The 12226-nt window shown below is 50.4% G+C and overlaps 2 protein-coding genes across 2 annotated transcripts; one reads left to right on the top strand and one right to left on the bottom strand.

Moving 5' to 3' along the window:
• Positions 1–1112: 1112 nt before the first annotated feature.
• EPUS_05041 (uncharacterized protein) lies at positions 1113–2778 on the bottom strand (the record flags this gene model as incomplete). Its single annotated transcript, XM_007803205.1, has 2 exons — positions 1113–1801; positions 1854–2778. The coding sequence occupies 2 exons, from the start codon at positions 2776–2778 to the stop codon at positions 1113–1115; spliced, it is 1614 nt and encodes a 537-aa protein (XP_007801396.1).
• Positions 2779–6068: 3290 nt separating this feature from the next.
• EPUS_05040 (1,3-beta-glucan synthase component FKS1) lies at positions 6069–11963 on the top strand (the record flags this gene model as incomplete). The annotated part of the gene is made up of 3 exons (XM_007803204.1): positions 6069–6226; positions 6281–11560; positions 11615–11963. The coding sequence occupies 3 exons, from the start codon at positions 6069–6071 to the stop codon at positions 11961–11963; spliced, it is 5787 nt and encodes a 1928-aa protein (XP_007801395.1).
• Between the last annotated feature and the right edge of the window lie 263 nt (positions 11964–12226).

Here is a 12226-nt window from a genome sequence, read left to right as displayed (position 1 = left end):
CGCCCTGCCTGTCCCCTCGCGCTCAGTCTCCCACGCACCACCACAGCCGGCACGCCGCGCAGACTCGGGCTCTGCAGCTGCACTCGCCTGGGCCCGCTGACCGCGCTCAGCGTATCGTGCGCATCGACCAGGTCGCGCAGGTGATACAGCGCTGCTGCTGCTGCTGCGCTGTCGTCCGCATCCGCATCCGCATCCGCATCCAGCGTCGCTTCCGGCCTGGCCTCGGCCTCCGGAAGAGCTGGCGCAGCAGCAGCAGCAGCAGCAGCAGCAGCGATCATGATCGATGATGGGTCCGCGGCGGCATCATCGGGCCGAGAAGCAGCCGCAGAACGCGAGACGTACTGGTTGATCTCGACGATGACGCTGCTGAGCGTGGTCGCCGACACGAACACTTCCTGGTGGTCGGGGATCTGGCGTAGGTTGCTGGCGTCGATGTAGGCGCTCGGCAGGGGGGCGTGCATGGCGCCGCCGTAGAGTTCGCGCGCCGAGAATAAGGCCATCTCGGTCGGGATCAGGATCAGGATGCAAAATCCGGCTGATGCTGGGCAAGGTACGGGTCATGGAGATGCAAGCGGCCATGGATGGGAGTTTGGGGGAGGGGGTGGGATTTATATCTTGCTTCAAGCTGGGGAAGTGCTTGGAACAGGCAGGCAACAGCAAAAGTCATCGATTAGGCAGATGCATAGAGATTGGTTCGCTGTTCTAATGACTCATAGCGACCTCTCCCTTCGTTTGGCTGACCGTTCAAGCCTTTTTCTGAGCATCGAACAGAGAGTATTGTGGTTGATGATTTGTTGTGCCAAGTTGGCATTTAGGGAGCCATAAGAAGAAGCACTGCCTTGGGAACATTCCACCGATGCCGAAGCACTGTAGTACTAGTATCCTCACATACGCAACTGGTCAACGCTTTGGTCTGAGAACTTCTAAGGCTAGAAAAGGCCCGCCCGAGGGAGGTAGCAGACTGAATGGCCCGCTCCTAATATGTTCAACGCCTTGCATGACTAGGATTACACCAATCAAGAGAAGGCGACTACAGATCGCCCACAGAAGGAAAATTCGACCAGAGTACGTTGAAGCTCTCTTCGCGCTCAACCAGTGCTCCGCTGCCATGATTACAACAAAACCATGCCCGCACCTGACACGATGGCGCAGATGGCATAAATGCCCACCTGTACCGAGCCAAGATTGAAAGACGCCTGTGCCACTCCGCCGGCAGCAGCACCTCGAGAAGTTGAACTGGAACTGGAACCAGACGAACCAGATGTTGGCGTTGCGCTGGTACCGTCTCCTACTGCCTGGATTCTGGAAGAGCACGTCCCAGTAGCCACAGCGGACTGACGGGTGGCTGAGCCGCTAAAGTTACAGCCGTCTTGATTGCCGGCGTCTCTCTGTTGTCGATCGTACGTGTCGAGAGCAAACGCCAGTTGCTGACGGCCCTCGCACATGCCGTACGCACCATATGTGCCATTTGGAGGAGATGCGCTAACACCAGCACATGGATTACCAGGCAGACCGCAAACAACGCCGAAAAGCTCGCCAATCTCCTCATCGCTGACGGACTCTGCGACAGTACAAGTGACAGCCTGGGCCATGCAATCACAGAGGGCGGAGTCGGGAGTAGGCGGTAGTGCAGAAGCGGCCTGCCAGGCGCTACCAACAGTTGGGCAAGCTGATGGTACGGTGTTGGTTGGTGTGTATTGATCCATGTTAACACCAGAAGGTGTGACGGCAGCAATTTGGCTGGAAAGGGCCGTGAAGTCTGCTAGCCTGCTGACATCATTGCCATCAACAGAGACCAGACCTGGCGAAATCAGCAACGGGTTTGGTTGTGTTGAAGGTGAATGCAAGCTTACCATAATCATTGGCTTCCTGGAAATACATGTAAACGATACCACCGGACCAGACGGGTGTCATTTGGTCACCATACAGAGCACCCACTTCGGTAAATGGTCTGGGCTGAACTTGATTGCAACCATACTCGGCGAAAAAGACAGGAACGGTGTAGCTGGAAAACTCGAGGGTGCGCTGGTCAAAACCAGACTCTTCGTAGCTAGAATCCCCACACCAGGAATAGATATTGTAGCCCCAGAAATCGATGCTCTCCTCCGCAGGTCCACAGTTGAAGTAAGCTTCCATGTCCGATCGAATTTCTGCGTCATCGTTCGTTGCGTACCCGACACCCATCGGCCGGTAATTCTGATCTCTGATATACCTCTTCATGTCACGGACTGCAGCCTTTACGAAGGCACTGGCATTAGTGTTGGACATTTCGTTTGACACCTCGTTACCAGCGAAAAACCCAAGGGTATTGGTGTACTGCGACATCAGGTCGACAACGGAGGTGTATCTGGCGTATAACTGGCTATCCCATCTCGGCTCCGCCCGATTGATGGAAGTTCGAGGCTCAGAGAGATCGGCGATCACGTAGATACCGGCATCGGTGAGCAGTTGCATGCATTCCGTATGGTCCTGTTCAGGGTTGATGGCATAAACACGAATGGTGTTGGTTTGCAGCTCCTGAAGAAGGGGAATGTCTCGTCGACAGGCAGCGGCATCGGTAAGAGGATCTTGGTAGCTCGAGTCGGTGGATGTGCTGCCATTTCCACCTCCTTGGATATCCTGTTGGTAAGCCACTCCCTTCATGAAGAATTGTGTTCCATTGCTTTCGTAGAAGAATTTAGACCCCTTGATGACAATAGGATCAAGCTGCGCCAAAGCTGACGATGCTAGTAGAGCAGTGGCCGCTAAGGTAGTGGTGATAGTATTAGAGGCTTTCATCGTGACGGATGCCACTGCAAAGGGAGGCTGAGAATGGTAGCAATCTGGCTGCGGAACTCCGCTGATGATGGAGGAAAAGGAGACGGACGCGACTCTGCGATCACGACGGGTAGGCGCTACCAGGAGGTGCAATCAATATTACAACGAGAGGAAAATGGTCAAGCTATGAACGAGTGTGACGAAGACAAAATTGTAAAAGGATTGCAATTAAAGATTCTTCAATTCGCAATTGAGTGAATGAGAAGGAGATGAAGAGTAAACACAACACACAGTGCCCTTGTTGTGCCGCCAAATAAAATGGTTGACCCAGGGGTCTCTAGTTAGTAGTAGGCTACGGGCTTCTGGAAAGGGAGGGCGGCGCCAAATCAGCAGTTTTCTCAGCATCCACCCCACTAAAGGCTTGGGAGACAACCCTTCCGGGGGACGCGGCCTTCTCTCACCATATTCGGTGGAGCAACAGAGGCGCGTCGACCAGAAAGGACGCGCAATCACTACCATCCAGGGTGACACATCTAGATCAATACTTGACAACGCAGAACGGCTATTCGATGCTCATCGCATTTAACATACGGACTATCTTCACTTCTGGGGTATCTGCAAGCTACTCCGGTCGAACTCGGATGGTGGATTTGGTGACAAAATTTGATATGGTGTTCACTGAGCACCACTTCACCGCGTCTGAAGCAAGATGGGACGCCGAAAGTCTGCGTATGTTGCGCATGCATGCTAAACATCGCCAAGAGTTTGCGGACTCAAGTCTTGATTTTATGGGCTATTTATTGTCCGATGCTCTGTGGTAGGCTTTCGTGGGAAGGATATCGCAGCATCTGCATATGACGATAAAGCACACGTCCCTGTACTCCTGTACCATATCAAAACTACCGCGTATGGATACGGAATACTGTTACCAATTAGTATCAAACAGTAACGATTACAAAAATAACTATTGCCAACTTCAGAACGTCACAGCCAATTCGATCATCGTTGCTATTCCTGTTGTCGGTGCAATTAAATCACGGTACGGAATACCCACTGATCATTGCTGGCTGAGGACCAGCTCTCTCCTTTCCACTAATTTAAAGGACCAATAGAGATGAGCCCACGCTTTGATTACCACTTTTAGGAGCCTATCCTTGGACCGAGCCCCTGAAATGGACTTGCACGGCTGGAGAAGTATTCCCGAATGGAGCCAGGCCGCTTTTGGCAATCGCCACTCCTCATCAATCTTAATTCTTACCACTGACTTAGATTTCCGCCAATCTTGCAGAATCCCATCGCTTCCACGGCATATTTGATGTGCATCCTGTTTTTTATGGTAGCCTTTCTGGCATTGGAGATGGCAAAATCTCTTCATATCCCGGAACTCGTGATGGTACGCGGAGGCCTTGCCTGAAACATCTCGACAATTGGTTGATTGTCCTGTTGCTTCCTTACTACGTAAATTGTGCTGTCATTGCGGTCAAGGTGCTACCTCAGATCGACAGTACACAGCCACTCTTCATACGACTACGTACGTAGATGCCACATCCAGCTGGGCATCTGTCTTCGCTTAGGTGAACACCTCTGCATTATTGGTACGGTAGTTGGTAGGGGCCTCCCTGGGTTGAACTGCCAAATGGCATGCTGGGGCTAGGTGATTGAGAAGCCAACCATCGTCTGTGAGATCGAATGTATGGTAGGGTCTATCTAACGAAGATTGCTATGCGACTTAGGTTATCTCAAGGTCGTGAGATATACCTCAGTAACCTTATGTCGCCATTTTCATTCCTTCTCGACTTTTCATACGACTCGGATGCTGGAAGAGGCGATATCGCTTACTACGTATATCATGGTAAACGTTGAGTAGGTGGCGCCGCCCAATGCCGGCCCAAAACCACCCATCCTGGTGAGTTTCATGTACCCAAAGCCACCAGGAACCGTTACGACTTGGCCAGCAAATATACTAGTGCATCGTTATGCATGATGACCTCCGTCATAAGGGTAATGCAAGCCGACGACTGGCTCTGTCGACCGATGCTCGGCTGATCAATGATCAAACCAAGAAACCATCCAGTCTCCAGAACAAGTTGTCATGTTTCAACGTGCCACAAGCCTGTGCAAGAGGCAAATGCGCGTACAAAGTACTCGCTTGCACTTTGATGCTGAAGCCTGTTCAGTTTTTTCAAACAGAAATTTATCGAAGTGGTGAGCGGTCTCAGATCTGCTGCATTACTATGTCCCTTTATAGTTGCTTAAACCAGATGCAGCTTCGCAGGCCGGGTTTGTCTCGCTCATCAATGCACACAAATGCAGCCTACGCTTCGTAATCACACTATTTGTACGACTCTCACGGCTGCCAAAATGACTAGAGTAACAGCATCTTCAGATGTTGAGGTGATAGCGCCATACCGGTATGGTATCAGGGTTATGGATGGGCACATTAGTTCAAGCGGCAAAGGCTTCCAAGCCCCCCCCTGTAACTGGCTTTGTGGCATTCGTGCCCTGTAGTTAGCTTTAGTTGCTACTTTAGTTTAAGTTAACCCGTGTCTTGCTTTGGAGTTTGTCCACCCCAATTTTTTTCCGCTGGCTAAGACCTGGTCAACCAACCAAATCCAGCTTCTCCTTTTCACCTCAAAGCGACATCTTTGCCATCCACCTTTCGCTCAGACCTTCTCTTGACTGATACACTTGCTCCTTCATCACTGTCGTTCTTCGTCCTCGTTAATCTTTACATTCGCTTGAGGAAGGCAGGTGAGCATTTAGGAGGACTTCTGGTGGTTGATAGGCCTCAGAGCTCACGACCGCCCGCCACGCCAATCGCGACCGCGCAAGCTTCTACGCATTGGCTCAGCAACGCAATCTTTCCCCCTTCATTCGTTTTTTGACAACAACACCCCACCACACGAATTGATCACATCTGATCGTGCAGCCGAAATACTTGATTTTCCAGCTGGCGAGCAGCTGGTCTAAGCAAACAGAAAGTACAAAATTACAATTTTCCTAGGCCAGGAACAATCGCTCATCGACCGCTGAGACCATTGATCCGCCATCTCCACGCTCGCTCCTACTTTGATCACAACAAACTAATAGCACTTTGTAAATTTGATCGATCGATTTGGCAGCCCTCGCTCCTTGGTCATACAGAACTGTTTTCATGGGCAAGCTTTGTTGTACGTCTTCCGCCAATTCTGCAAACCTTGTCTCCACATATTATGCAACAAATCTCAGCACCACGCGACCTTCTCTGCAACCAAATTTGAACCCTTTACTGACACATCTCGATTTCTCCAGAATCAAGACCGTCCTTGAAGATGTCGGGCCAACCGCAAGGTCATTATGATGATGGCTACGGCCAGGAGCAATACGCCCACGATGCTCAATATCGTGATGATCACAACCAGGGCTATAACGATCAATATGACTACAACCAGCAGCAACCAGTTGCAGCAGATGGTTACTATGATGAATCGTGAGTCTCTCTTGTGCGTCCGTGCGTTCAGAAGCGCTTACGAAGATTTCCCAGTGGTTACTACAATGCCGATGCCAATAACCCCTACCAGCAAGATGGCGGATACTATGAAGGTCATCAACAAGGCTACCAGGACGGATATTATGATGACCAATATTATGACCAGGGAGCTGGTGGTCATCAGCCACCCCATCAAGGACAAAGACGGCGGAGAGGTCAAGATTCAGAGGAAGATTCTGAAACTTTCAGCGACTTCACTATGAGGTCTGATATGGCCAGAGCCGCAGAAATGGATTACTACGGACGTGGAGATGAGCGTTACCACAGCGGGTATGAGAGCCAAGGTGGTCGCGGCTACCGACCACCTTCTTCACAAATCTCTTATGGAGGTAACCGATCTTCTGGCGCCTCTACTCCGGTCTACGGCATGGAGTACGGCAATGCACTTCCTGCTGGCCAACGTTCTCGAGAGCCGTACCCTGCATGGACATCCGATGCTCAGATTCCTCTGTCAAAGGAAGAACTCGAAGATATTTTCTTGGATTTGACGGCCAAATTTGGTTTTCAACGAGACAGCATGCGGAACATGTACGACCACATGATGACACTCCTAGATTCCCGTGCATCTCGCATGTCACCAAACCAAGCTCTTCTCTCGCTTCACGCTGACTACATTGGAGGTGATAATGCAAATTACCGCCGATGGTACTTTGCTGCACATCTCGATCTTGACGATGCCGTCGGCTTCGCAAACATGAAGTTAGGGAAAGCCAACCGCAGAACGCGCAAAGCTCGTAAAGCAGCCAAGAAGAAGGCAAAGGAGAATCCTCAGAACGAAGAGCAGACCTTAGAGTCTCTTGAAGGCGATAACAGTCTGGAGGCGGCCGAGTATCGTTGGAAGACCCGCATGAACCGCATGTCTCAGCATGAACGCGCTCGACAGATTGCTTTGTACCTGCTCTGTTGGGGCGAAGCCAACCAAGTTCGCTTCATGCCTGAGGCTTTGTGCTTTATCTTCAAATGCGCAGACGATTATTTGCAGTCCGCAGCATGTCAACAGCGCGTTGAACCAGTAGAGGAGTTTACCTACCTCAATAATGTTATTACGCCTCTCTACCAGTACTGTAGAGATCAGGGTTACGAGATCGCAGAAGGCAAATACGTCCGTCGAGAACGAGACCACAATAAAGTTGTCGGCTATGATGATATCAACCAGCTTTTCTGGTATCCTGAAGGTATCGAGCGAATCGTCATGACCGACAAGTCACGCATCGTTGACATCCCTCCTGCCGAGCGATATCTCAAGCTTCAAGAAGTGAACTGGAAAAAGGTCTTCTTCAAGACGTACAAAGAGACTCGCTCCTGGTTCCATATGTTGGTCAACTTCAACCGTATCTGGATCATCCACATCACCGCCTTCTGGTTCTATACTGCCCAAAATTCTCCAACTCTCTATACTAGGGACTACAAACAGCAAGTCAACAATCCTCCTGAGAGAGCTGCTCAGTGGTCTGCTGTTGCCCTCGGTGGTGGTCTTGCCTGCCTGCTAAACATCATCGCCACAGTATTCGAATGGGCATATGTTCCTCGGCGCTGGGCTGGTGCACAGCATCTAACAAAGAAATTGCTGTTCTTGATCGTCATGTTCGTCATCAACATTGGACCTAGTGTTTACATCTTTGGCATCCAATCCACCGGCACCATCGCAAATGCTATTGGAATAGTCCAGTTTGTGATTGCGCTTGCCACGTTCTTCTTCTTCTCGGTTATGCCCCTCGGTGGGCTTTTCGGGAGTTATCTGACCAAGAATTCACGTCAGTACGTTGCCAGCCAAACGTTCACCGCGTCATATCCTCGACTGAAAGGCAACGATATGTGGATGTCGTACGGTTTGTGGGTCCTAGTCTTCGGTTTCAAATTTTTGGAATCCTGGTTTTTCTTAACCCTTTCCTTCCGTGACCCCATTCGAATTTTGTCGACAATGACGATCGGAAGATGCGCCGGCGACAAATATCTTGGCTCCACGCTTTGCTATTACCAGCCAAGAATCCTGTTAGGGGTGATGTTCTTCACAGACTTGTGCTTGTTCTTCTTGGATACCTATCTGTGGTATATCATCTGGAACACCGTATTCTCTGTGTCCCGCTCCTTCTATCTCGGCGTCTCTATCTGGACTCCCTGGAGGAACATCTTTTCCCGACTACCGAAGCGTATCTACTCCAAGGTTCTGGCGACCACCGACATGGAGATCAAGTACAAGCCGAAGGTGCTTATTTCACAGATTTGGAACGCCATCGTCATTTCCATGTACCGTGAGCATCTTTTGGCAATCGACCACGTCCAAAAGCTGCTCTACCATCAGGTCCCTTCCGAGCAAGAAGGCAAACGCACACTTCGAGCACCCACCTTTTTTGTCTCTCAAGAGGACAATTCTTTCAAGACTGAGTTCTTTCCAACACAGAGCGAAGCAGAACGCCGAATCTCTTTCTTTGCCCAGTCTCTATCAACTCCCATGCCTGAGCCTTTGCCAGTGGACAACATGCCAACTTTCACTGTTCTCATTCCCCATTACGGCGAGAAGATCCTGCTCTCACTCCGGGAGATTATTCGAGAAGATGAACCATATTCGCGCGTCACACTTCTTGAGTATCTGAAACAACTGCATCCTCATGAATGGGATTGCTTCGTCAAAGACACCAAGATTTTGGCTGATGAGACCTCTCAATTCAATGGAGATTATGAGAAGAGTGAGAAGGACGCTGCCAAGAGCAAGATTGACGACCTACCCTTTTATTGCATCGGTTTCAAATCTGCTGCTCCTGAATACACTTTGCGTACCCGGATCTGGGCATCGCTCCGATCTCAAACTTTGTACCGCACCATCTCTGGTTTTATGAACTACAGCCGTGCTATCAAGCTATTATACCGCGTTGAGAACCCTGAGGTTGTTCAAATGTTCGGTGGCAACTCTGACAAACTCGAGCGAGAGCTTGAACGCATGGCTCGACGCAAGTTCAAGATTGTGGTTTCAATGCAACGGTATGCCAAATTCAAGAAAGAGGAGCGAGAGAACACCGAGTTCTTGCTTCGTGCTTACCCAGATCTCCAAATTGCGTACCTAGATGAGGAGCCACCTTTGAATGAGGGTGAAGAGCCTCGCCTCTACTCCTCACTTATCGATGGTCACTCGGAGCTCTTGGAGAACGGTATGCGCCGACCGAAATTCCGAATTCAGCTTTCGGGCAATCCAATTCTCGGTGATGGCAAGTCTGACAATCAGAATCATTCGATCATCTTCTACCGCGGCGAGTATATCCAGCTTATCGATGCCAATCAGGACAACTATCTCGAAGAATGTCTCAAGATTCGAAGCGTCCTGGCAGAGTTCGAGGAGATGACCACCGATAATGTTTCCCCATATACCCCCGGTCTTCCACCTTCGGGAACTGCACCTGTTGCTATCCTTGGAGCGCGTGAATATATCTTCTCGGAGAACATTGGTATTCTTGGTGATGTTGCCGCAGGGAAAGAACAGACATTTGGCACACTATTTGCTCGTACGCTCGCACAGATTGGTGGCAAATTGCATTACGGCCATCCCGATTTTCTGAACGGTATCTTCATGACTACCCGAGGTGGTGTCTCCAAGGCGCAAAAAGGCCTACACCTCAACGAAGATATTTATGCTGGTATGAACGCCCTGGTCCGTGGTGGACGCATCAAACACTGTGAATATTATCAGTGTGGCAAAGGACGAGATCTTGGGTTCGGCTCCATTCTCAATTTCACCACCAAGATTGGTACTGGTATGGGAGAGCAAATGCTTTCTCGTGAGTACTATTATCTCGGCACGCAGCTTCCCCTCGATCGCTTCCTGTCTTTCTATTACGCGCATCCTGGCTTCCACATCAACAACTTATTCATCATGCTCTCGGTACAGCTTTTCATGATCTGTTTAATTAACCTGGGGGCGCTTCGCCACGAGACCATCCTCTGCAGTTATGATCGAAACGTGCCAATCACAGACCCACTGTATCCTACTGGGTGCGCAAACTTGACGCCTATCCTGCAGTGGGTCGAGCGTTGTATCGTCTCCATCTTCATTGTCTTCTTCATCTCTTTCATCCCGCTCGTGGTGCAAGAATTGACAGAGCGTGGTTTCTGGCGGGCGGCAACTCGGTTGGGCAAGCAATTTGCATCTGGTTCACCGTTCTTCGAAGTGTTCGTCTGTCAGATCTATGCCAATGCTTTGCATCAAGATCTGTCCTTCGGTGGAGCTCGCTACATCGGCACTGGTCGTGGCTTTGCGACAGCCCGCATTCCATTTGGTGTTTTGTACTCCCGCTTCGCTGGACCATCCATCTACTTCGGTGCTCGGTTATTGATGATGTTGCTGTTTGCGACAATCACAATCTGGGGTGCTTGGCTCATCTACTTTTGGGCCTCTCTGCTGGCTCTATGCATCTCGCCATTTTTCTTCAATCCTCACCAGTTTGCGTGGAACGATTTCTTCATCGACTATCGCGACTTTCTGCGGTGGCTGTCTAGGGGTAACTCTCGATCGCACTCATCCTCATGGATTGCTTTCTGCCGCCTGTCAAGGACCCGCATCACTGGTTTCAAGCGCAAGGTCCTCGGTTCCCCATCGGAGAAACTATCTGGAGATGTGCCTCGTGCTCATTTCACCAGCATTTTTTTCAGTGAGGTGGTTGGGCCATTGGTTCTGGTTGCGGTCACGCTGGTCCCCTATCTGTTCATCAATGCTCAGACCGGAGTGCAGGACAATCCAACGCCGACTGGCTCACTGATTCGAGTGGCAGCGGTAGCCTTCGGACCCATTGCTATCAATGCTGGTGTTCTGCTCGGTTTCTTCGGTATGGCTTGTTGTATGGGTCCTCTCCTCAGCATGTGTTGCAAGAAGTTCGGCTCCGTCCTCGCTGCAATTGCCCACGGAATCGCTGTTATCATGCTTCTGGCCTTCTTCGAGGTCATGTTTTTCCTCGAAGGCTGGGTCTTCGCTAAGGCACTCTTGGGAATGATCGCCGTTGTTGCTCTGCAACGTTTCATTTTCAAGCTGATCATTGCTTTGTGTCTTACCCGTGAGTTCAAGCAAGATTCTGCCAACATTGCGTGGTGGACCGGCAAATGGTACTCGATGGGTTGGCATTCCGTATCGCAACCAGCACGTGAATACGTGTGCAAGATCACCGAGCTGGGAATGTTCGCTGCCGATTTCATTCTTGGGCATGTTTTACTTTTCATCATGCTGCCTGCTCTCTGCATTCCATACATTGACAAGATCCACTCTGTCATGCTCTTCTGGCTTCGCCCAAGGTATGTTTCTATGGTATCTTTTTATCTGGTGATCGGAAGCTAACAGCCCTACAGCCGTCAAATTCGACCTCCGATTTACTCGCTTAAGCAATCCAAGCTTCGGAAGAGGAGAGTGATTCGCTTCGCGATGCTCTACTTCATCATGCTTGTTATATTTGTTGCGTTGATCGTTGGCCCTGTTGTTGCCCGAAGATTCATCAATATACCTAACGGTATTCCCATGGACCTACTCCAGCCTACTGGTCAGAACAACAACGATACCCTTGGGCGCACCCAGACCGGGACCGCTCTGCTTGGTGGAGGTGCCGCAGCTACTGGTGGCAGTGGAGCCGCTGCAGGCACTGCAGATGGGGGAGCACCCGCGACGACAAGTTCTCCATTTGATCGAGCAAGATTCATCTAGGTATGGCTAGCACCGGCATTGCTATGGCGCGCAGTCATGGTGCATCTTTGTACACTCTTGTGCAAGCAAAAATCAGGCGGAGATTAGGCGAATGCCCTCATCAAGTAACTAATGATTCAACTTTCTGCTCTGTGTTCGTTGGGCTGCGGTATCTGAATGACCGACACGGTATAGAACTTTGTGGCAAACATCCTATTCGCTCTCCCGGCTCCAGCCACAAAGCAAATCGATCATTTTCTCATTCGAGGTCGAGCTATGGCTCG

This window comes from Endocarpon pusillum (genome assembly GCF_000464535.1).
Source record: "Endocarpon pusillum Z07020 unplaced genomic scaffold scaffold2052, whole genome shotgun sequence".
NCBI lineage: Eukaryota > Fungi > Ascomycota > Eurotiomycetes > Verrucariales > Verrucariaceae > Endocarpon > Endocarpon pusillum.
The sequence above is the reverse complement of the archived record's forward strand: the minus strand, read 5'-3'. Positions and strand labels throughout refer to the sequence as shown.